The sequence below is a fragment of the Nanorana parkeri genome, unplaced genomic scaffold, assembly GCF_000935625.1.
Source record: "Nanorana parkeri isolate BGI_ZX_2015 unplaced genomic scaffold, ASM93562v1 scaffold352, whole genome shotgun sequence".
NCBI lineage: Eukaryota > Metazoa > Chordata > Amphibia > Anura > Dicroglossidae > Nanorana > Nanorana parkeri.
In genome coordinates, this window is record NW_017306620.1 from 1116384 (window position 1) to 1142125 (window position 25742).

General features: G+C 40.2%; 1 protein-coding gene across 1 annotated transcript in view; it reads left to right on the forward strand.

Annotated features, from left to right (window-relative positions):
* Positions 1-25742, forward strand: part of LOC108788805 (synaptotagmin-like protein 2) — a 76422-nt gene that overhangs the window by 25161 nt on the left and 25519 nt on the right. Inside the window, exons 2-7 of the mRNA XM_018558658.1 lie at positions 7283-7694; positions 14176-14324; positions 18485-18566; positions 21043-21148; positions 21925-22012; positions 23615-24640. Coding sequence (XP_018414160.1) covers positions 7570-7694; positions 14176-14324; positions 18485-18566; positions 21043-21148; positions 21925-22012; positions 23615-24640 — 1576 coding nt within the window. The 5' untranslated portion in view covers positions 7283-7569. The remainder of the gene's footprint in view (positions 1-7282; positions 7695-14175; positions 14325-18484; positions 18567-21042; positions 21149-21924; positions 22013-23614; positions 24641-25742) is intronic.

A 25742-nucleotide genomic window follows, 5' to 3' on the forward strand; every position in this document is an offset into this window, starting at 1 on the left:
CGGGGGGGAGTTATATTTTGCTGTACGTGTAGCAGTTCTTTCTCTTTCCTGTAATCCTGAGAGCACATTTCTTATATGAGAGTTACCTGCCTGCTGTCAGTAGTGAGCTCACATAGAGTAGCCCTGCACTTCTACTGTATCAGGGAGAAAATACAGATAAATAATTGAAAATATCAAATAATCACTTGGTGGGGGGCAACACCATTATAAAAATAGAGGAATTGAGATTCAGATTATTACACGAATACCTGTTTGGTGACTTTTTAAATCTGGCAGTAGAAAAATCGATAAGCTACGTTGACTTCCTGAACTACCCCCAAAATCACTTTGAGCAGAATGATGCTAAAAGATATGTAATACTCTTCTTTAAAATTCCCCAGTTTCAAAGCCTAAAATGCCTACAGCAACCTTTATCTATTTAATTATTAGCTCTCAACAAAAGCCGAGGACATGTTACGTTCCCTCCCTTGTTTCCTAACTCTCCTCTTACTACCCAGCGTGTCTTCACATGTAGACTGTCAGAAGGAAGAACTAATATTATCACATGTGGTATCTAATCCAGTTCTCCCATTCTGCACTGGAAAAATGTAAAAGGTAATCTGATATATTGTTATAGTAAAATAATTTTGTACATATGGGCCCTTATATACAAGCACACAGGGTTCACAGCAGATCAACAGTGTTCACTGCAAAGCCAAGAAGAGTGCGAGCTTGTGTTGTGTCTGGCAGGGGTGATTTGATAATAATAGTCAAGACATTCTGTAATGTGTTTATTTTACCATGCCTGGGTGTACTGCAGATCTTTTTGTGTCACCGAGTGACACATTGTCTGGGACTGTGCAAAGCGGGCACCTAGACAGTGGAGCTCTTGTACAGTTGGAAAAGTACAAACGACACCATGCCATTCATCCAAGTGGATGGAAATATTAACATTGTGGCAGGTTAAGTCTTACAACTTGGTTTGTAGCCACAATACATAGACCTATGAGTTCTTAAAAGGGGTTGTGGACTTTCGTTATAAATTGTAGTATTAAAATACAATTAAAAGTAAAGGTGTTTCTCAAAGTATGGGACATGTAACACTGATGGCCCTCAGCAGACCACAAGATGTAAGTATAGGGTTGCCTTGTTGGAAATAGGCTCACTTTCATTTACTAAGAGGAGTAAGGTGAAATAAACCTTATAGGCCCATTATTATCCATGACCATGCCGGGGCATGGTCAGAAGTTGTTGCTGTCAGAAGTTAGAATACTGCTTGATGTAAACTCAGGTGAGATTCAGCAGTATCAAGATCAATTCATCTGCATCTGCTGTGTTTACTGATATTTTGTGACACTAAACTCAGGAGTTAAATCTTAAAAATGTATAAAAGTACCTGACCTATTAATACTGTGCCATTTTTGTGCATCTGTAGATGCTCAAATCATCTCTGAATTTGTGAAGACACTGTCCTTCCTTTTGGAGGGTGGCTACTTTTGTTCTCCATGGTCCCTGTGTGTGTTGTAAAGTAGACACTGGTCCAAGCATGCTCCCATGATGACTACAATCTCAAAACAAATTAGTAAACTCAACATTAGATTGTAGTCCATTACAGGAGCGAGATTGGAGTGGTGACTACTTTACAACACACAAAGAGACCATGGGGAACAAAAGTAGCCACCCTCCCGAAGGAAGGACAGGGTCAGCATGAATTCAGAGATGCTTTGAAGATCTACAGCTGAGTGATGCACAACATGGAACAATGTTGGTAATAGTTAAAGTAATTGAATGCATTTTTAAAATTTAACTCCAGAGTTTAGTGTCACAGGTGTGTTTATAAGGTTAGTAAATCAACCCCATAGACTTGCATCCTAACACTGAAAGGCTTGTTTCATTAGGATTTAGATTTCCTATTAGCTGTAGGTAATGGTGAATATAAATGCAGTGTGTAATAGGTTATATTTGCTATATTGAAGAAAGATGAACCATCACACGCTGTCGGCTCTTAAGATTTTTTTTAAAACCTACATCATTAGTTGTGACATTAGCATAGTTAAGCTTCTAGTTTTGCTACTCTAATTTTTTATATTTATTTTTAACTAGATTGCAAGTGCTGTGTCAATAACCTCCACCTAACAAGCAAATAACAGGAAGTTGTCAAACATTGAAAAAACAAACAGCAAGAGAATAAAGTGTGTTTTAGTGAACAGAACAAATCATATTCGATCAGGTCATTAATGGGGAAATTGTTTAAAATGTCAGTGGGTGGTCACCGTAGAAGTAGCAATTTCAACCAGTACTAGGTGAAAATGATTGGAAAGTTTGTCATCCCATAACCCAAGATAGTAGAACTGGAAGGTACAGGGTCTAATGCCTTTTTTATTTTCTGGCTCTGTACTTGTTTCAGCTATCTAGAGATCCAATGTAAGCATACAACACAAAAAACCTCATGATTGATGCACACATGTCAAACATAGAAAATACAGTGCAATGGTTCAACTCCATTTCAGATTGTAAAGGGGGGTGCATGTTAAAGTGTATCTAAAGCCAAAACATTTTGGATAGAGTGGTGAGAGGAGAACAGTCCTGTCAGGTTTTGTATTGCTGTATGTGCCTCATTTGGCAGAATCACCCTTCATATTTCTTCTGGTGGTCATTGTCACAGGCTCTGAAAGTGGGAGAAAGTTCAGTTGCCATCATAACAGGGATAGAAGGGAAACTTCTAAGGTAGGACAATTGTTAAGGTGACAACTGTCTAAAGCGACATTTCTCTAACTTTGGGAGATTTCCTCATTTCCTGTTGCATCTACAAGTAAAGTACATTTCCCCAGTGAAACTCAGATGTTGAAAAAACTTGAGAGGGGATCTAAATATTTCCTATACCATCCAAATTGAAGATGATGAGGTTTTGGCTTTAAAAAATGTCAATATCCAAATGGAGCTCAGACAGCTCTTCATGTGACAATGTTTGGCCCTGGTGATTGGCCACTGTAGGGCAGGACAGTGAGGGTCAAACACGGGCGGGTGTGTTTAGTCACCTAATGGGGTCTACTCTCTAGTGAACATTTTACTTTGCCTATTAGGAGGAAAATACAGATTTGCTTTAAATTTAACTGTTTCCTAATCATACTATTGATTATGGATACTGTTCTTGTAAACTTATAATGTGGGCCTCATGTATAAAGAGTTTCCTAACAAGAAAATGTAAAGCTTATTTCATTTACAATTCTGTACTGCAGAAATGACCGTTGGGAAGGTGAATGGTTGCTATTTTGTTACAATATACACTATATTACCAAAAGTATTGGGACGCCTGCCTTTACACACACATGAACTTTAATGGTATCCCATTAGTCCGTAGGGTTCAATATTGAGTTGGCCCACCCTTTGCCGCTATAACAGCTTCAACTCTTCGGGGAAGGCTGCCCACAATGTTTAGGAGTGTGTCTATGGGAATGTTTGACCATTCTTCCAGAAGTGCATTTGTGAGGTCAGGTACTGATGTTGGACGAGAAGGCCTGGCTTGCAGTCTCCACTCTAATGCATCCCAAAGGTGTTCTATCGGGTTGAGGTCAGAACTCTGCGCAGGCCAGTCAAGCTTCTCCACCCCAAACTCACTCATCCATGTCTTTATGGACCTTGCTTTGCGCACTGGTGCACAGTCATGTTGAAACAGGAAGGGGCCATCCCCAAACTGTTCCCACAAAGTTGGGAGCATGAAATTGTCCAAAATGTCTTGGTATGCTGATGCCTTAAGAGTTCCCTTCACTGGAACAAAGGGTCCAAGCCCAACCCCTGAAAAACAACCCCACACCATAATCCCCCCTCCACCAAACTCTACACTTGGCACAATGCAGTCAGGCAAGTACCGTTCTCCAGGCAACTGCCAAACCCAGACACGTCAATCGGATTGCCAGACAGAGAAGCGTGATTCGTCACTACATAGAACACGTCTCCACTTCTCTGCAGTCCAGTGGTGGCGTGCTTTACACCACTGCATCCAACGCTTTGCATTGCACTTGGTGATGTAAAGCTTGGATGCAGCTGCTCGGCCATGGAAACCCATTCCATGAAGCCCTCTACACACTCTTGTTATGCCAATCTGAAGGCCACACAAAGTTTGGAGGTCTGTAACTATTGACTCTGCAAACAGTTGGCGACTTCTGCGCACTGTGCACTTCAGCAAGCGCTGACCCCGTTCTGTCATTTTACGTGGCCTACCACTTGGTGGCTGAGTTGCTGTTGTCCCAGTTGCTTTCACTTTGGTATAATACCACTAACAGTTGACCGCAAAGTATTTAGTAGCAAGGAAATTTCACGGAACACCGGAATTCAATGATTTGAAGGGGTGTCCCAATACTTTTGGTAATATAGTGTATATATTTGATTAGCAAGATAATGCATCTGGTAGTATATTGATTTTAGACGTATTTGTGTACATTTACCAAAAAAGTCTTAATTTACACCAGTAAAGCTTTTTTAGAGTGGCCGCTGCACTGGTGTGGATTCTCATCTCTTTTGAGCACACGTCCGGGCTGTAAATATGTTACTACGCCTCAGAGCCATTACTTTGAGTCTCTTGGAATTGTCTGCTGGTTTTTGCCTCTAAATATGGATGAGCAAGTCCAGGGATGTCTGTTAGAAAGATAGAATGCCCTGGATACTCCCACTAACATTTGCTGATTAGCCCACTGTAGCAATGTGATAGCTTTGTTTGCATGGATATGTAGTTCCCGGTTATTGCTTTATGCTTGAATGAAGGGCGGTTCAAGCACTCATCCAGCCCATCAATGAAGAATCCAAATGTACAAGAAGAAATGGTTGTCATAGAGCGCTGCTTTTTACTGAATTTGATATTACTGGGGAATGTTGGGGTCTACAAAGGCCATCTTCCTTCTTTACTAGAAGTCTCCCCATGCTCTCATACAAAGATTAACAGTAGTGAAAAGGAAAGCAAACTGGATTAGCTAGATTAGGATTTAAGTGAGATCTTGCATGTTCTAAACAATTATCCGAATGATATGAATTGTGAGATTAACTGTTTGAATTGTTTAAGCAACCCATATCAAGTAATACACGACAAACAAAAATTTAGGTTCAATTATCTTTTTAATACAGACTTCTAATTTTGCAACTAGCAGTTGACCCATGTGTGTTTTGAAAGTGTGTACATATTTTTTCTGCACAGGAAAAACATGATTTTTATTCACAGTATTCATGCAGTATGCCTTTGAACTTGCTAGAAAATTTGACTACTGCAGGAGAGTCAATTCCCTAGCACAGGCCCCTCCCTCCTTGCATGTTATAGCCCTCTTTTATTTTGGAAGTGTCTAATTAGTGTCTGTGCTCACAGAGGTACTCCATCTCTCCCCTCTACTCCCTGTATAACGTTTTATGTAGCTAGCAGGGGAGAAGCAAAGCGGAATACTATAGAGCAGTGGTTCTCAACCTTTCTAGGGCCGGGACCCCTTGGTAACATTTGCCAAGTTGTGGTGACCCCCCAACCTTAAAATTTAGGAATGACGCGGCTGCTGCAGCGTGGCGGGAGAACTGACACTGCTGCGCTAGGAGAGGGCTGAGGAGGACTCTCACCTAGCACAGCAGAAATCACACAGCAACCGGCAGCTTGAGAACCGTCAGAATAATAAAAAAAAAACATCCTAGGAATGCATAGCTAGATTCCTATTGGCTATTTCACTTTGCAATAGCCAATAGCAAACTAGCTATTGCACCCGCCCTCTGCTGCTGTCAATCAGTAGTGGGGACCTGATGGAGAACTTGCAAAGTGAAATAGCCAATAGGAATCTAGCTATGCATTCCTAGGGTCGTGGTTTTTTTTCTGACTTACGGCGGCCTGCGGCCCCCAATGTCAGATAAAAAAGGTTTACTTTGCTCGGGAGAAAGTGTTTCTCTCCCAGGCGGCCGGGAGCCACTATCTAATAGCAGGAGACTCCCGGGCGACCCCTGGCAAATCGAAGGGGTCCCGACCCACAGGTTGAGAACCGCTGCTATAGAGTGTCACTTGAGTCACAGCTCTGAGTCTGCTGGGGCTACTGACATCACATCCAAGATTGCAGCACCCAGAAGCAGTCTCAGGGCTTTTGAATGTCTTCACAATGTGGATTCTTACAGGTAAATGCATAAAATACCTTACCATAAAAATACCTTAAATGCACATATCTTATGGGAATAAATGAATAGTCAGGGCCTCTTTAGGTAGACATGATTGGCAGCATGCAATACGTAAACATAATCCTGAAGAAGGCCTTGTAGTATGCATCCCTTGTTGTCTGATTTCGGGTAAGGGAAGCATGATATGAGGTGGTCTAGGAATAGCTACCCACTTTTAACAAAAAGCAATTAAAAGTAAATATGTCATCTTTTAAAATGATTCTATTATAATAAATCTGTACAAGTTGTCATGATCAATAATGTTGGTTCTCTTTCATCGCTTTTCTAGTAATAATTTGTGTAGATTTAAGAAATGTTAAAGAGAATTTGACACTGATGAATTGGAGTTAAATGTATTGTTTTGGTATTTACAGCATGCTCCAAAGGTTCCTTTTCTTACCCCCCAATAGAAAGATTTCAGAAAAGTTGGCAGGGTAAGGTTGTTTAGCTGCAGTTCTCGGGATCTTTACCAAAACACTGTTTGTCATGACGGTATGTCTACAAAGGGGTTACTTATGATATACTGCAGGCTGTGCCCGCAGGCTCTGATGAGCTAAGAGATTACTAAAAAAAATATCACTGTAGCTGAAGTTAAAGGAAAGTGGTAGGGCAGGTAGTCACTCCCACTAAAACTTTGCTACTCTGTAGAGAAGTGTCAGGAAGACGTATGAACTGGTAATAAGCTGTCGGTGTTAATAACAATCCTACCGGACTTTAACTGTTTTTCTTAGTTCGTCTGTGAGGTCATTTTCTGAACAAAAGCATGGGCAACCTTGGAATTTGATAAATGACCTCTGCCTTACTCCGCTAACAAGTCCTATGATTAGTGTTTGCACAGTTATATTTCTTCTAACCCATGTCCCTGGTCTTTCAATGTTTGTTTTTCCCGTGTGCTCCGTTTTGAATGGGCTGATATCACTGCATGCAGTTACCATAGGTGTGCTTGCCAGCACCATTACAAGAAGCAGGATACTGCAGCTTTCTTTGGAACTTCTAGCAGTTAACAAATATCCACCCCCAATGTACACATTCGCTTGCCATATGTCATGTTGATCTGAATCTATTAAAAAATCTGTATTTTTCTCTGTGCAGGAAGCAGCATAGCTTACGGCAATACTTGTTCTGTTCACAGGTAAAAAGGCTGACGTCTGCTGGGGACCCTAAAGGCTAATGCTGGAGGACAATGGGGACCACTGTAGTGTGTTCATGTTACATGGAAACACAGTGACTGCACCGGAGAAAGTGCCTGGAAATTATCTTTCATTACTTTTGGATCAAAACTAAATTGAGAAGATGAAGCAGCCAAATTTCCACATGTTCCGCTCATACTGAGTTTATTTTACTTAGGAGCTATCCTAGGAAATACTCCATGACTGAATTGTGCAAGCAAGATTTAAAGAAGTTTATTCTGCTGTGCATATGATGAAGAATAGCTCGGACACCATGCTGGACCTCAGTTTCTTAACTGATGAGGAGTATGAAAAGCTCATGAAAGTCCTGCAGAGGGATGCTGACTTGCAGAAGAAAGACCATGACCGCATCAGGTAATTTGTGATAAATGAAGCTACATTGGGGTTTATTTACTATTTTAAGACTTGTTTGCTTTCCATTGGAAACTGTACTTTGTATCTCAGCATTGCTGTTTGCTCTTCTTACCTGAATACCATTTGCCGTTACCATTTGCAGTATATTTGATTACACTGAAATGGACACTGACTTTATTGTTGGCCACTGACTTATTAATATTTGTATGGTATTTTATTTTTTAATTCCCAATGTATAAGGCCATTATGGGAGCTCAATCTAAACTCAGGAGCAATAATGTAACATACTGCAGCTTACCATTTCTTAGATGTGATGGCTGTATAATTATTTTAAGATTTTTTTTTTTTTTACCTGGTGATCCTGCCAATAACACTCTTGGCATCCTAGGGTGAAAGCACTCACTCATACTGTATCTATAAAAAAGCAGCTAGGACAGAAAGTGTGTTAGGACTATGAAATACCTCCTTATCTCTATAACATGGTAGTGGAGGGGGTGTAGTTCAGAGGTGAACTGGGTAGGTCTGACAGTACTATAATAAAATACTTTCAATGATATATCTACAGACCAAAAGTGAACACATAAGAGATATTAGGATTTACATACAATTTGTCATTCCCCACATACTTAATAGTCCTGGGTCTTGTTTTACAGCCTGTGGAGGAATGACATATTCCTCCACCGCTTTATTAGTAATGATTAAATCTAGGATGGCATTTTTCCTAGTTGGGACCTCCACCATCTGGTCCACTGACTGGGCATATCACCACCTGCAAGAGTAGAATGATAGGTGCACTATCAGTCCAAGTGGAGGACCCTGCTGGTGGTCAAAACCCTCTTCACAGCTCTGAACAACTTGGTTATTAGCCTAGCGTCTCGAAATTAGTCTCATGAGATTTATCATCATAGGTGGAAAGCATATTTTGCAAGGGGTGAATTCCTAGAGGTATTCCCTTGTTCTTTCTCAGTTGCGTGTCTTCTTGGCTTTTCTCCAGCACAGAGTGGAGCACAGGCTGACCAGGTGTCAGTGTTGGCAGTCTTGGTATTTTGGGTATTGTAAAAAAAAAAAAAAACATTTTAAAAGTCGCTTTCCTAGTGGCCAGCCCTGCAGGGTATATGAACCAGCACTGTTGTTCTGCAAACCTCTATATTTGGTGATTCATGAGGATAAAGTCATCCTGCATCCAACAGGGTTATTCACAAAAGGTTGAAGAGTTTGGAGAAGGCAGGAGAAGTGAACAATCTAGGACAACGTAGCTGAACTGGAAATTTTTTCCAAATCATCTATTTTGGTCAAGATTGTTCACTTCTCCTGCCTTCTCCAAACGTTTCACCCTTTTGTGAATAGCCCTGCAAGACTCTCCTTGCTGAAAGTGTTATAAGCATTCCACATGAACATGGACTTTGTGCTTCCATCATTGTGTCCTAAGCCAGGCAATCCTAAGTAAGTGGCCTTACATTCCTTGGTTGCAGTCAGGGCAGTTAGAGAGTATTTGATGTAACAGATGGGTTTTGTAGGACAGACTTCCTGTTCATGGTGGTAGAGGGCCCAGATAAGGGTTTTACATTGTCAACTGCAACGATCTCATGCTGGATCCAGCAAACCATGGTCCAAGTGTATGGCATCAAGCACCAATAACTACTGTTTCTGGTTACACTGCATTCTACGAGGGCGATAGGTTCTGGGTTGCCCTCGATCAGGCCTCAATTATTTCAGGTTTGTAATGTGGCCACTTGGTCGTCAGCTCATACATTCACCAAGTTTTTTACAATGAGGCAGTGTTGAAGCCAGTATTGGACGTAAGGTTTTGCAAGCGGCGGTTTGACTGGCTTATTTTATTATTCCTTTAGTCAGTTAGTCTGATGTTCCTTTCCATTCCCTGCCTGTCCCATTGTGGCACTGCTTTGGGACGTCTCCATTGGTGGATATCGAAATTAGGTCTGTGTTCTTCAATGAATGAAAGAGAAAATGCCATATATTGTACTCACTGCAAAAACCTTTTCTCTGCATTCATTGGAGGAAACAGCACCCGCCTCTCTGGCTTGCTGCTGCTCTTATGTGTAAATACTTTAGTACTTGTTATTTGGCCTGATGTGCTATGTAACTGAGAAGTCCACATCTGTGAAGGGGGTCGTGTCCACCAGCTCCAGTGTTCTACTCCTGCAGATGCCAATATTCCCAGTGATTATCTAAAGCAGAGCTATGTCCTCCAATGAACGCAGAGAAAGGGCCCGTTCACACCATATGTTTTCGGGATGTGCTTGCCATTTTTTCCAGAGCAGCCCGAATGCAAGACAGGGCATTTTGCCCTGTCATGGGTGGGCACAGTTTACATCACCGCATTGCAGTGGTGTGCACTTAAAGTACAGCATGCAATACTTTTTCTAAGTGCACCACAGTGAGACGTGGTACAACATCATTGCAGCCATTCCAAACTTGTGCCATTTCAAAAAAGTTCTAACAAAAAAAAGTGCTATGCAGCTTGATCGAGTGCATTGGCACTGTTCGGGCACATGCACACTGGCAGCCATGTGGTTGAGCGTGGTTGCTGGTGTGAACAAGCCTATTATTTAGCCAGCTACTTTTCAACTGCTTCAAGGAAAGATATATCTTGTTTTTAAGTGTGTTTTTTTATTAATTATTACATTTAGGATTAATGTTTTCAATCTTTTAATCAGATAAATATTAAATATGGCGTATGAATATTTCATAACTACCTAACCCTACCCCTGGAAATCTAGGCTCATTTTCACATGTTTATCAGGCTAAATCGAATTTATCTGATGAAAAGAGCGGTTTTTCCAGACACTTGATATGGATACATATTAACAGGTCCACTGTAATCCCAATCTATGGTGGCTTTAAACTAGGGATGTCCCGATGCCACTTTTTCAGGCCCAAATATCTATTGCTGCAGTGTATTCTATATGTATTGTACATATATAGCACAAATGTCCCGTACATTGCAGCAATAGATTTACAATGATCCCCTGCTAACATGAATGGGTTAAATGATCCGTAGTACAGGGCTACATATGTACTATGGATCATTTAACCCATTCATTTTAGCAGGGGATAATTGTAAATCTATTTGTTGCAGTGCATTCTATATGTAGTATATACCGTATTTGCCGCCGTATAAGGCGACTGGGCGTATAAGACAACCCCCTACTTTTTGTGTTTAAAATATAGGTTTTGTGCTATACTCGTCGTATAAGACGAGTATAGCCCAAAATAATGTTTAAATGCACCCAGTAACATCCATGGCGGTATTCCCGAGTGTGGCTCGGGTTACTTTTCAGTACCATAAGCGGTAACCCCGAGCCACACTCGGGATTACAGTCTCTTACCTTGTCCACGATCCCCTCAGTGTCCTCAATCTTCCGGTTCCGTCCTTCAACTACATACAGTATACCGTGCTGAGCCTATAACGGCAGGCTTTGTATTCATTAATACAGGCTTTGTATTCATTAATACAGGCTTTGAGTGATTGGCTCAGCGCGGTATACCGAAGCTAGATACAGTATATCCGGCGTATAAGATGACCCCCGATTATCGGGTGATGTTTTTGGGTCTAAAAACCCGTCTTATATGCCGGCAAATACGGTAGTACATGTACAGTACATATAGAGTGCCTGCAATAATACATTTACAATTATATTCTGCTAACATGAATGGGTTAAATGATCCCTAGTACAGGGCTACATACAGATCATTTAATCCATTCATGTTAGCAGAGTATAATTGTAAATGTATTGTCTGCACTGTATTAGCAGTGTGTACTCTATATATACTCTATATGTAGTACATGTAGAGTATATACTGCTAATACAGTGCAGACAATACATTTACAATTATACTCTGCTTAATAGTGCCCCCCCCCCTAATCTGCCCTCACTGTGTTCGGACACCGGAGAGAGCAGCGACGAGTCAGCGCTGGTCCGGTGGGAGGAGCTCCAGGTGGCGTTCTAATTTAGCTGGCTCAGAGGTGTCAGCCAACTAAATTAGAACCCCACCTGGAGCTCCTCTCGCCGGACCAGCACTGACTGGCCGCTGCAGGTTTTTTTTCTTCTTACTTACATCGCCGATCGTTGCGTCACTGCTGTTCTGGTGGGCGGCGCTCCGAGCGGGGTCATCTGGCAGTCTCCGGCCACCTAAATCAGGTCCCCACTTGGAGTGCTGCCCACCGGAGCAGCAGTGACTCGACGCTCGGCGAGGTAAGAAAAAAACAAAACATAGCGCAAGCTTCGGCGCTATGTATCGGGACATTTTGACAAGTACAAGTACTTGTCAAAATGCCCTGTATCGGGCCCGATTCCGATGCTAGCATCGGTATTGGGACATCCCTACTTTAAACCCTTAGCAGAAACAGGCAAGTTAACAAAGCACATATTCTTAGGCCTTTTTTACCCTAGCTTCAGTATAAGGGTAGTGGGAATAGCAAGCTTTTACAAAGCATTTGCAGAGCTTTTAATAAGTGTTGTTGAAGCATTAAAAGTGCCATCCAGCTCCAGTTTGGGAATGGTAAACATTGATCTTAAAGCTTATGTCAGGACAAATATAGAAACCATTTGCAGTTCATCTCTGCAAAACATGCACATTTTCACAATTTTCATCCCATTGAAAACCTTGCAAGTACAGAAAACTACCTGTTAATCTGCCAGAAATGCACACAGCTCTTAGGCCTTGTTCACACCAAATGCAGAGCAGATCCGGTCAGGTTTCTGCACACGCACGCTAGTCTTTTAGATGTGCTTTTGATGCATTTTTTGATGCATTTTTTATGCGTTTCGGGCTATTTTTGGTTACAATTTTGTTTATTTTTTTAGTTTAAAATGGGCTTTCAGTGGGTTCCAGGTATTTGCATGCGTTTTTGATGCGTTCCAGAGCAGATCCAGAGCAGGTAAAATAGGGCCTGCTGCAGTTTTTTCACCTGCTCTGGATCTGCTCTGCAACTGCACGCTGCGATGTGAACTGGAGCAAAAAATACCATTGGAATACATTGGACGCAGTTTTGATCCGGTCTGCAACTGATCTGCTCTGCACCTGCTCCGCGCTTGGTGTGAACAAGACCTTAAAGCAGAACTAGTGAACAAAAAAAAGTTATACTCACCCAGTCCCTGGAGCCAGCTTGCTCTTTGACCAGTCCCTGGAGCTTCTTTCCCCCTCCACTCCACCGTCTAAGGATCCTCCATTTGTCACGTTCTATACACAGTGTATAGGACGTGAGGACCCCAAGGGACATAGCATCACTGCAGCAGAGAAGGTGACAGGATTTTTCTTGCGCCTAGAAAAAAACAAGCACATGACCCTTGCAGTGCGGGGGGTAGCCCCACTGCAAGGGTTACAAACACTTTTGCTTGGAGTGTGTGCGAACAACATGCACCATTTTTTTGGCTTACTGGCGTCAGCCCTGCTCAGTGTCTTTTGCTAAACTATTCAACCATTCCCATACTTGGATCTCTACAAGATAAAGGCTAATCATTCTGTAGTCAAAGATAAAAACTAGGACTCTTTCAGATAACACAGGAAGTGAGTAGAGGTCACAGGATTGCTCTAAATTTCAGACAGGATTAATAATAGATTTTTTTTTTGTACTTATCAAACAGATATAACAAAATGCTTCCAATGGTGTATTTAACAGAACAAAAGGTAACCAATGAGAGAGGTTCATTGTTAAGCTGGCCATACACTAGTAGATTTTCGAACGAATGTTCTTATGAAAGATCTTTCTTTACCCCCCGATAATGCCATCAGACACTTGACGAATGTCGATTAAAATTTTGTTTGATTATAACACTCATTTTTGGAATGAATGGCATTCCCTGAATGAAAACCACATTCACTGTTAGAGTTTTGTTCATTCGAGAAAAAAATGTCATCCCATCCCTTTTTCTTCACAACATCAACTAAAAGGAAGTTGAAATGAAAGATCTTTCATACGAAAGTTCTTTCAAAAATCTAAGCAGTGTATGGCCAGCTTTCGGGTTTACGTCAGCACTACTTGAAGCTTGTTGATAGCCTGCTGAAGAATTGTTGCAGCTTGTTTAATGTGACAGCACCCCCATTAAGATCCGTGATTATAACATTCCCAAACTGGTGCTGAAGGGTGCTTTGCTGCTTCCATAACTATTACAGCGATGGCAGTACTGGACAAACGCAGGACCACAGTGTTTCTAAGGATGCATGAAAAAGGAACCTACTAACAATCAAACAAACAGGTAATGGTATCATAATCTTGGGATTGTTTTTTTTTTTTTTTACTGCTACAGGACCTAGGTACCTTGTTATTATTGAACGCATGATCAGTCTTTGGAAAAGGAGAATATGAAGTCATAGTCAGTCTATAAACTGCAGCTAAAGTGCTGCTGGGATATCCAGCGAGACAATAAACCTAAATGTGTCTGTGTCTATATATAGCTCTAAAGTGAGATGAAGCTGAAAAGTGTGGTGAGCAATAATTGATCCTTTTATTTATTAGACTTGTTCAAGGGTCAATCAGAGATGAAAAGAAGAAAAAGTTTGTAACTGGAGAGTGGTTTCATGATGTGAAGTCTCGCCGATTCCAAGAGGATCTACAAGGCCCGGATCTGCTTAGAGCATCAATCCGAAAGAAGAGTCCAACTCAGAGTAAGTTCCTTTTGCTTACTTAGAGTAACCCAGTCTCTGTGTGCGTAGTCTACTTGTAAGAGCTTGTGTAACAGTGTTCGTTTTTACTTTTTTTCCCATCAGTAATGAAAGTCACCAGCCCTCGTTTGTGATATGCAAGAAGCATAAGCACTTTTATTCATGCGTCGTAAAGCTTTACGACGCATGTGATGTATCAATAAAATTGCTTATGCTTCTTGCACATTACAAACGAGAGCTGGCAACTTTCATTACTAATTGGACTGTGGCACGGCGCCATCCGTGTTGTCACTTCGAGCACCAACAGCTGTATTGCATGATCTGTGCGCTGTATGAAGTACAGATGATTCCATAAATGCTATTTTTTACTTTTTTTTTTCCCCCACACAAGTTGATGTTGCAAAAACAACTCAAATACCCATGAAAACAGATCCTTAAGGAGAAAATAAAGCGAACCCCCACTATTTTGACATAAAAATGTTTTCTTTCCTATATTGATCTCTGAAATGTCCTGTGCCAATATCTATTTCTTGTTTTAGACCAGTGGTTGTCAATTTATAAGGTATAGGCAGGGATCTCAAGTCTCCCTGATGTTCAGGGAGTCTCCCTCTTTTAGATAGCGGCTCCCTGACGTCCGCGAGAGAGGCATTTTCTCCCTGAAAGGTTTACTCTGAGTAAACCTTTCCGGTAAGATATCAGTGGATGAAGTTTCAGAGTGAGGCTTGCCTCCTGGAGGAAGGTCATGTGATCTCATATAATCATTCTAAAGTTTTAGAACACCGCCAAATGATGGCTACATCGCCACACACATACAGTTCAAACAAAGTTACTTTCTAAAGCTCACAACATGTTCTGTGAAAGCAAAATTAACCCCAATAATATACTGAGAAAAATAGTAAGTGTGACATTGGTTTTCTGTCTAGAAATTGCTTTATGTTGGCAAAATTAATGTTGCCGTCATTCAATGTTTAAATTTGTTATGTATAATGCAGATCTGAGGCATGTAGGCTCTGGTTGGGTCTAGTGATAAGGTAGCACACAGAGTTCAGACAGGATTCAAGCATGTGGCAGAAGGCAGCACATTAACCATAAAAAGGAAATACATTATAGACTGTTATATACAGGTGCCTACAGACACAGGATTGATTTAGCCTGATTCAGGAAACTGTATTGGATCGGTGAAAGGATCTAGCGTTTGTAAAGGCAACCCCTGACTGAGCCTTCTTGGGTGACAAAATTGATCGGCTGTGTTGGATTCCACCAGTCAGTCTTTATTGTATAAAGATCATTTGTGTGAAAAGCCATTTGGTGCTCACAGCATGGCCGCATGGGATTGTATGCCCCATAAGCCACCCTTACCCCAAATATAAAACATCACATTGAATAAATATGAATACAACAAACCAAAGCATTAGCAAATATATATGCCGCGGACCCTTTTATTGGGTTACAATTGAAATTTGTAAAAACTTTCATGAAATAAACTTAAATGACAGACAGAAATAACCATGGAAACCATAAACTGATGAAAACCGCTTAGTCTTTAAGGCTCAAGCTACCACCCATAATCAGACACACTGTCCATTTACTTTACACTGTGACATTATCACGTAAAGTGTGACCATGACAAAGGAATAACTAAAAGGAGGGAGGGAGGGACAAGTGTACAGGTAAAAGTTTGAATTCCCTGAGGTAACTGACCACTGCCTCATTGACAGGATATATTAAGGGGAGTGGAGACAATCATTGGACAGTTGGTTTCCCTCCAAAAGTAGAGTCACCAATCCACTTTCTGCTTAACAAATGTTCTGCATAGTGACAGCCGCAACTACCACGCTGTAGTAGTCTCATATTCTACCTCTGGCCAGCAACTCCAGTCACTATCATTCCTGAAATAAGAAATACAAAAAACCAGAAAGCAGCCCAAAAACGTCTTCATATCTACGGTATTCCCTAATACAACACAGTTAATGATACCAATAATAATTAAAGTTTTTTTTTTTTTTTACCCTTTTGTACCTATTTTTGGAGTCCCACTTTAAATAACAGAATAACATTTGACTTCACATTTTTACATTGCCTGTGGGTATTTTTCCCATATGTTCAGTATTTACACATTATACAGTGACAACTAATTGCTTTATTCTCTTCAATAGTTTGCATTTTCTAATACAGGCTGGGACAGTGCCAGCCCAAACCACTTCTCTGCGTTCATTCCATGTGTCCGTCTCCTCCTATGTTTACCCGCATTAGGTGACTTTCTCTTGAAACAGGAAGTGGCTAAAACCAAGTCCTGGAGTGGATGAGGTTCAGTAAGAACATGTCCGGAAACGTTTACTGATGTCACACGGAGAGTTGTCATCTATGGAGCTCAATAGCATTAAATATACAGTAGTCAGTCTCTCTGCCTATCGACGGTAAATAGCAGAGAGGTTCTTTTTTTTTTTTAAACATATTTTATCATAATTTTTCATAATAACAGGTACAAAAGAATCTTCAATTAGGCCCTCATCAGCAGGCCACCAAAAGGTTGCATCATATAAATGATAGTCTTCCAAAGTTTTTGTATGAAAATTTAGGAAACTAGAATATAACAGTACCGTTCATAGTAACATAACAGAAAATGCAAAAAGCATCAAATCCTAACAAAGAATTGCATCTCAAGACAATATCGATTAGTTGATTTCTAAAGCCCCAATCTATTTAACACTTTCTTCTCTAAATATCAATCTGTGAGTTTCAAGGGCCGTACCAGGTCTAAATTGATATACTTGTTTACAATGGAATCCTGAGAGATTGATTTTATAGCCAAGCAGTTTTTCATAACACTGTCCATGTTGTCAGGTGATTTTGAAGCTTTGTATGAAGCTTTTTTTGTTTTTTGCACATTTTGCAGGCTTGAGCGTTTTTGTCTCAGCCAATAGAAAGCTCATTACTAAAAGGAGAAGATGGCTGTTGGCCACAAAAATCATACAAAAAAAGTGTGTTGTGTGTTTTTGAGGTGCGCCCATTAAAGTCTGTGGTAAACACTTTTACTTGTTGCACCACTTACCAAAGAGCAACCTTTATTTTTAAAGGAAGAGACTTTTTGTTTAAAAGTGTTGAACCAATGTGTAAGATTTTTTTTGTGTTTTGTATATATTGTGTATATGTATTTGTATATATTGTATATTTTACTAACTGATATTCAATACAGGGTGCACCCATGACACTGGCTTTCTGAAAGGAAACATTCTAAGGGGCTTATTTATAGAACAATGACTGTGACATTTACCAAACCCTTACCGCAAGAATACAAGGCAATCTGTGATTGGAGGACAGGGGGTGTGACATCTCTCCTCCAATCACAGAACATCACAACGATAGTGAGGAGGGGCAGGTGATGCGACTGGAGCACTCTACTCACTCCTCCTAAAACCCAGCTTTTTAATGATTATTTACAAGCAGTGCATACATTATCATTTCGCCTGGAGTGTGGCTTCAAGACTAACTGGACTCTGGATCAGTGCCCCAAAAAGGCAGACAGAGAGCAAAGGACTAGTCACCAGCATTAGCCCATTACTGACTTACCTTGCCTTGTTCTGCATGTGTCTTTGTATGAAGATGGCTATCTTGGTAGAGGCAGAGCTTTTTCTTCATGTCAGAGCATCCAGCTAGGAGAACCATGAGCAGCATAGTAGTGACTAGCAGTAAGAGACAGCAGTGCCTTAGATCTCACACTGCAGATATACAGATATGAACCTGTAGGCACAGGAGTGCCCAGGCACACTTGCATATAGGGAAGTGGCTACTGCACTTATATTTATCAGTAGGGATTCCAGACAAAAGATACATTTTCAAGGTTCTGCTTACGCACAATATCCTGTTTTCTAAATTTTCCCTACAACACAGGTTTCTTCACATTTTGAGTTCAGATCTACTCTAAAGAAATAAAAGTGCAGCTGTGTTTGTGTATTTAGTTTACTTGTAACATCTGTCTGTCAATATGTCACTTTTTCAAAATGACAAATGTAAACACATTTAAATGTTGGAACTTAAAATGTTCAGACTTTGTTACTCTAAACAAAGGGAAAACAAATATGCATAAAAATTGCTCACTTTGCTTTTACATAATTTGTAGTTAAATTGTTGCAGTAAAAGGTTGAATTAACTTTTTTTGGCAGATTCACGAAGAGGCAACATTAGCAAAGAGGAAATATGGAACGTGGCTGCAAGTGCAGATCCTGTTGCTCAAGGAACTCGAAGGTCAGTGTTTACCAATTGCAGTATAGTAAACTGAAATCTGGTTGGCTGCACTTTTTCCATCCTTGTTATGCATTGCGCTATTAAAGTGCACATGTCTCCTTGAAAAACATCACAAAGTATCACTATCTGATATAGTATCACTATCTAAAGGAATTTCTAAAATGTCATTTCATCTAGCAAACTGTATATAAGAACTTTTTTTAATACATGGCAATCTTCAGATCATCTAGGCTCTTCCACAGGCTCTAAGCAACCTCGCACAACCTCTGAATAGAGGGCACATGAAAGAAAGTAACCATGGCAATCATGTAGATTTGCAAAATGCAAAGTTATCGGTGTCAAAGCTGCTACAGTGACTAACCAACGTAAGTTGAAGAACAGAACTTCAATACATACACAATAGAATGTATAAAACCTGACACACACACATTAAAGGATGAAAAATCGAATATCGAAAAGAAAATAAGCCATGGTTTAAGCCCTGTCTTACTTTGTGTCTCATATATGTCTTCAATCCCTTGCCTTGTTGGTGACATGAGTTCCAGGACCAGGAAGCTAACTAAGGTCAGCGTCTAAATGTGGCATGCCCAAGAAACGGCAGAACACTGGCATCTCGTTGTTGCTTTGTTTGTGATATACAGTCCTGAGTCCTTTTGTGTGGGCTCCCCCACGTAAAGCTGACCATGTAGAGTGGACGTCAGGCAAGTCACGTAGTTATGCACTGTATTGGAAATATCATGGGAAAATGGGAGAATTCAGACTTTGACTAAGATATCATTATTGATCGCAGGGTTTGTTTTCCACATAGTGGGTTCACTCTATATAACAGATTGACTAAACAAACAAAAGCAAACACACATTCTTAAAGGTCAGAACACACCATCTATAATACTTACCACAGGCTCTTTACCTACTGCTATTGTTCAGCTCCACTGACGGTGCTTTAAATCTATGTGGTTTTGCATCGTTTAATATCTTCTGAAAGTCTGAACTGAAATAAGTTAGATTTCCTTAAAAATGTACCAAACTACACTGAACAGTTTGGAGCTACTGGATTGATATTTTCAAACAGATTGGTTACTTTGAAGTTTGCTGTTCTACATGGATGCCATGTTTACTCTTTATGATGTTCTTCCTGTTCAGAGGTTGTGTTTAGCATTCCATATCTTGTGTTGGTGTCAGACTAAGGTTCAGAGTTTATGACTGATATGGTGAAAACGCACATTTTCTTTTCTTAGAATCTTAATAAGTTAACTTTTGGGTCATGGAGCCCAGAGGCTTTGTAGACCCCTTCCTCGGTCCACATCTTACCTGTTTGCCAAATTTCAGTCTTAGGTATGCACTAGCCTTTATATATGTGAGCAGACTGATGCTCAGGGTTCTCTCTCACTTCCTCTGCTGTGGAAGCCTGCTGCTATGTGAAAAGGCTGAGTGCTGACAAAACACTAAAAAGGTACTAGTGTTTTTTGCTTGCTTTGGAGAACCCTATTAGTCAGGAACTGCCAAGTGTTGTTAACTTTTCCTAGATGGTAAAGAGTCCGACTAACCCCATTATCATTCTCAAGAAAACTTGAGTTTGAATGCAAAACATCAGGGGGCCATCACAAAGAAAAGATGAGTCTGAACAATATAAAACACAATTGACTATCAGTTCTTAGTAATCAAAACTAATTAATTGCATGATTTCCACATACAATATGGAGTTTATCTTTTTAAGAGACCAAGACGGTTCAAACTTTTCAAGCATAGCCAGTTTGTGCCCAGGTTCTTAGGCCAAGGTTGCATGACCTTTAAAGATGGTTGGTTCAGCTTGCCACAATGTAAGTATGCATAAATCTAAGACCTGATGTTCTGACTTCCTCTTGTAGGCATTGTTTCTTAAAAGTTTATTTTATTTCTCAAAAATTGTTTGCTAAATGTATCTGAAACATTGCCAGGTAATGGCAAAACAATGGCACCAGGTATAGGAAAGGAATGCGTTTACTGGGTTCATATGTTCAATTATGATAACAGTACTATATAGATACGCAAAAAAGATGATCTAGATAAAAAGTAACTAAAAAATACTCTTTCAACAATTTTCTGGAAACATATGTCTAAAAGAGGTCTTCAAATGATCTTTCTTTGACAAAAGAACCTTTACCTTGAAATTGTGTAGGTCTTCACACTAGTATTGTAGGTCTATGTGTGCCTTAATCTTCATTATTGGCAATGTCCATCTCATAACTATTGGCACATTTAGTTTAGAATGAATGCACATATAGTTTCAAATCAGTGCTTATGGAATACCACACTGATAGCCTACAGGAAATGATACATATAAATATGAGTATAGACTTATTACAAGAGCAGAGCTACTACATGTTTGTCCATTTAGATAGCCGTTTGCAAAATCTGCTCTTCCTAGCATTAACAGACACTTAGGAATAAACAAAACATATCTGCACTGCAGAGTCACTTCTTTGTATACTTCCAGTCCCACAGATGGAAAATGTAAAGCAGAATCATCAGAAGCCGTGCCTCGGCTAATGGCAGATTCATCCTTTGAGCCTCAGTCATCCACCCAATGTGTACCAGAAAAGGTGAGTCGAGTTTGTACATGTGTGCCTCTTTAATTGTGTTGTATTCATGTTTTTTTTTATATCAAGTTTGCTTTTACAAGTAAATGTTAGTGAAGTATTTCACCTCTCTCTATTTATGCAAGCATCCTATTTAAAATGCAAGGTTTGAGGTTTTTTCCTGAAGAGCATTCTTCTTGTGCTGCCTGCATTTCAGGACAAAGTGATAGCCAAACCTTTTTAAGATGGTTGTGGTCAAGGCTTTTTTGCAGGCTACTCAAGATTCTCCAAGCTAAGCTTGTAAAACCATGTGTTTATGGACCTGGCTTTGTCCACAGAAGTACACTTGTGCTAGAACTGAAAAGGGCCTTCCCCAAATTGTAGCCACTAGGTTGGAAGCTGAAAATCCTCTAAAACGTCTTTGTTTGCTGTAGCATTAATAGTACTCTTTTACTGGAACACCTGAGCTCAATAATTTGGAGTGGCCATATAACTTGTACGATTTGCGATTATTGTACTTTTTTGTATGCTTGTTATTCATGCATTAAAGAGCAAAACCTAGAAATCATGGGTTAAAAGGAAGTGACAGGATTAACAATACGAAGAGATCAAGCCGAAAAAAATTACACAGCTGAAACCTTTTACAGGCACCGTGCCATACCAAAGTTCAGACTGCCTACAATGATTGATGAAAGTTGTATCCTTTCAGGTTATAGCATTAACACAGGTTGATGACTATTTATAATCACTAATCTGTAATCTTTGTATTGTTTTAAAATATCCTTGTAATAATTTTACAGAAAAGATTCAGCAATGATATTCCAACAGCAGCGGGGATGCATGATGTTGCCTTCTCAGCCACCGATGCAAGAAGCCCACATGAACAAGGTAATGTGCATGCAGAGGATACTTCATTCTTAAGATATTTGTGTGGATTTAACTACATAAAGACTGACTGTTCAAATCTACTAGGTGTGGTGTAATGCATTTCAGCCTACAGGCTACGCTTCATTTTCTGGTATAGTACACTGTAATCCTCATGTTTAGATGAGTTATTGCAATAAGAAATACATATGACGTGTGGCACACTGTGCTTCATTCTATAGTGAAAGACCTACATATATACATATTTATATGTACATATAAGAAAATGTTCGCCCACTACAGTCAGCTGCAGAACGGACATTCTGAAAGCTGAACTCCAGGCTAAACAGAAAAGAGGGAGATTTATCAAAACTGGAGCAGACAAAATCTGGAGCAGCTTTGGATGGCAACCAATCGGCATCCACCTTTCATTTTCAAAACTTAACTGAACAAACTGAAGAGAGAAGCTGATTGGTTGCCATAGGCAACTGCTCCTGCTTTTGTCTGCTCCAGTTTTGATAAATCTCCCCATGATGTCTAATGTCAAGAGGCATGTGTACTCTTACTTGAATCTTGATGTGATCTGTGCATTTCTTCCACAACTGTGCAGTAATCCAGAATTAAATAACTTTTGCACACTGCCTCTCTCACTTTGCAGGAACTTCCTATAATAAAGACCGACCACAGCTACTCTCTCTCTCTCCTTGTCTAGGATGATTGCTCTTGTAACCGCCCTCTGTAGTTTTACAGGCAGTCTGTAGTGGTTGGATCTGCTGGGTCCCTCCCACATCTCTGCACAGGCTATGTGCAACATAGTGATGATGTAATTGCTTCTTTTGCAAAGTGGATGTAAAACCTTTGTTGGTACCCTTCCATGAAAAAGCAAGACCTAACCATTTTTTATTCCATATCAAAATCAGAATTTGCTTGTGATTTTTGATTCAACAGAACATTTTAAATACTATAATAAATGAAAATGGTATTAACCTAATATTTTGTTGCCCAACCTTCAAAGAAACATTGGAATCATTGGAAACAAATAATTTCTGTAGCTCTCATTGAGAATTCTGCACCTGTCAACAGGTAGTTTGGCCTGCTCTTTTTGAGTAAACTGCTCCAGCTGTATTTAATTTGAAGCCGCTATAGGATAGTCCAAAGTTTTGTCATTTAGCTGTGTGTTTTGGGTCATTATGCTGTGGGAAGACCCATTACCTACAGCTGAGACAGAGCTATCCGACACTGGGCAATCTGTTTTGCTCCAAAATTCCTTAAAAGTCTTGAGATTTAATTGTCCTTTAGACAACTCTTTCCTTTGATCTAATTGCTGATTGCTATTTTTTTTGCAAATGAAGGCCCATTTGGTGGTCAGATTGTGTGTGCATAGCTGTCCCACCATGTGAAATTTGTAGGCGGTTCTAGCTTTTTTCATACAGGCTGACTGCAGTATAATGGTGGGGTAAGATCTGCTAAATATGGTGTTACCATTGCTAGTAAGTTGTCATCATGGAAAAGATAAAACCTTTAAGTGAAAATGGAAAATGTTAATGAATTCAAAATAATCAAGCATCACATTATTTAAAATTGTGCATTTCCCTTGTCAGCTTTGGACTTTTTCTTTTATTTTAGAGCAACAGTTAAAATATTTGCCAGATTTCACAGAGCGAGCACCCCAACATTCCATACAAAAACCTATTCCATTAAGCAGAAAAACATCTGTTCCAGAAAAAAGTCTAAAGCAAGAAGCAAGCAGTCCAAGTAAAATACCTGTAAAAAGGAAAACAAGTAAGGAAGCACTTAAACCAGAAGTCTCTCCATATTTGGATAAGTCAGGTACTGCATCAGGGCACTCAACATTGTCCTCTCCAGATGTGGAGCCCAATAAAAATGTCAAAACAAGTGCAAACTTCGAAGTGCATTCAATTAAAGAGATGCAAGCAGAGCCAGAGCCCATTCTAGATAAGGGACAGTTTATGTCACTAAAGAAGTTTTGGGAAAAAGGAACTGAAAGTTCTGGAAATGCACATAGCCAAGCAGAGCAAGAAGTAGCAGATATGAGAAGTTTACAGCAACCACCTACAAAGCCAGCTCGCTCACTTCCCCTACAGTCCAGCATAAAATCTAACAATGAAGAGAGGTCACATCCTGAGTATTCACACAGAATAAAACATGTTTCACAAAGGATTCCACTTGCATCTTCCAGTGAAGATGAAATGGTCCATGTAGCTCCACCACGAAAAAGTTCATCTTTTTTACCAAGATCAACCTATGCCAAAAGCAAGGGCTCTGCCCTTTCAAAAAGCGTATCGTTATCAGAAAGCAATGGGTTAATATCACACAGTGAGGACAGCAGTGGCACTGGTCGTTCTTCAAAGAAGTCAAAGCTTCCAGTTAGAGTTTCTCCAGCTGTTCAAGAGACTAAAGTAGAATCTATTACACCTGAAGACAAGCTACCAAAAACTTCTGAGCCAGAGATACTAGACTCGGTTGAAAATATAATTGTGCCAGAAATCAAGCCAGAAGCACAGGAATCTCTTCATAGCAGGGTCCAGATTCTAATTGACACTGTGTCCTCAGATGAAGAACATAGTGGGACAAAAGCGAGGCCAAAAAATGAAGAAACAGTGGTACATACATCACAGGAAATGGAAAATGGTAATATTGTATTCCTTTTCTTACATCTTCTTAACACAATAGATATAGAATAGTAGTAATTATATTTAAATATCAAGGAATGGTAAAGGAATAGGAAGTTAATTGTAGTAACTAATAAGATGCTTGGTTTTATTTTCTGAAGTTATCTACAAATGACCATTGTGATCTGATTTCTGTGAATAGCATACCTTGCGTTTTTGTCGTTTTTATAGAAATCCCCACCAATACACAGGGACCAGGAGCCAAGAGAAATTCAGTATAAATTTTAAGGAATAGGAAGAAAGGCATGAATGTGCGAAAGGAAAACTTAGGGGGTTATTCACAAAAGGGGGAAGAGTTTGGAGAAGGCAGGAGAAGTGAACAATCTAGGACATGGGTGCCCATTAAGTTGAACGCGATCCACCAGTCGATCGCAAAGCGATCACTGGTAGATCGTGATGTCCTGTCCTCCTGCCGTGGGGCTTCTCCTCTGGATCCCCGCTGCTCTCCCCCATCTGTATGCAGCGGGGATCCGAGGAGAAGTGAAGGAAGTGCAGCCGACAACGGGGTGAGAGGGGGGCAGAGGAGGGAGCCGCTATCACAGCAGCATGGCCGAGCAGTGAGGAGAGAGCTGCTCGGTCAGGATCTGACAGCCAGCGTCTCTCTCTGCTCACCGCTCGACCATGCTGCTGTGACAGCGGCTCCCTCCATGTTTTTATACTCTAACATAATAAAAACCTAGTGGAACTCATGTCTATGTGCCACATGCAACTAACATTTGTTAATAGTGGGAGAGGCATTTACTAAATGTTGTAGTAGGATATGTACTGGTGAATTATCCCTTCTTTATAAAGGAAAACGGAACTAAGACAAATATGTAGGCTGCCATTGTTGAAAATGCTAGCTTTACCAGGTTATTTCACTGATCCAATGGACTTTTACTACTTCCAGGTACTTCTGACCTGGAACAAGTATACAGATTAGGGGTTCTGGAGTCACTCTGACCTGACTTCTTACATATTTGTTCCAAGTTATAGTAATGCACATAGACATGTGGGAAGAGGTCAGAAATGGCACCCTACATGTTTTCTTTATATGTAAAGGACAAAACATATTATATTTT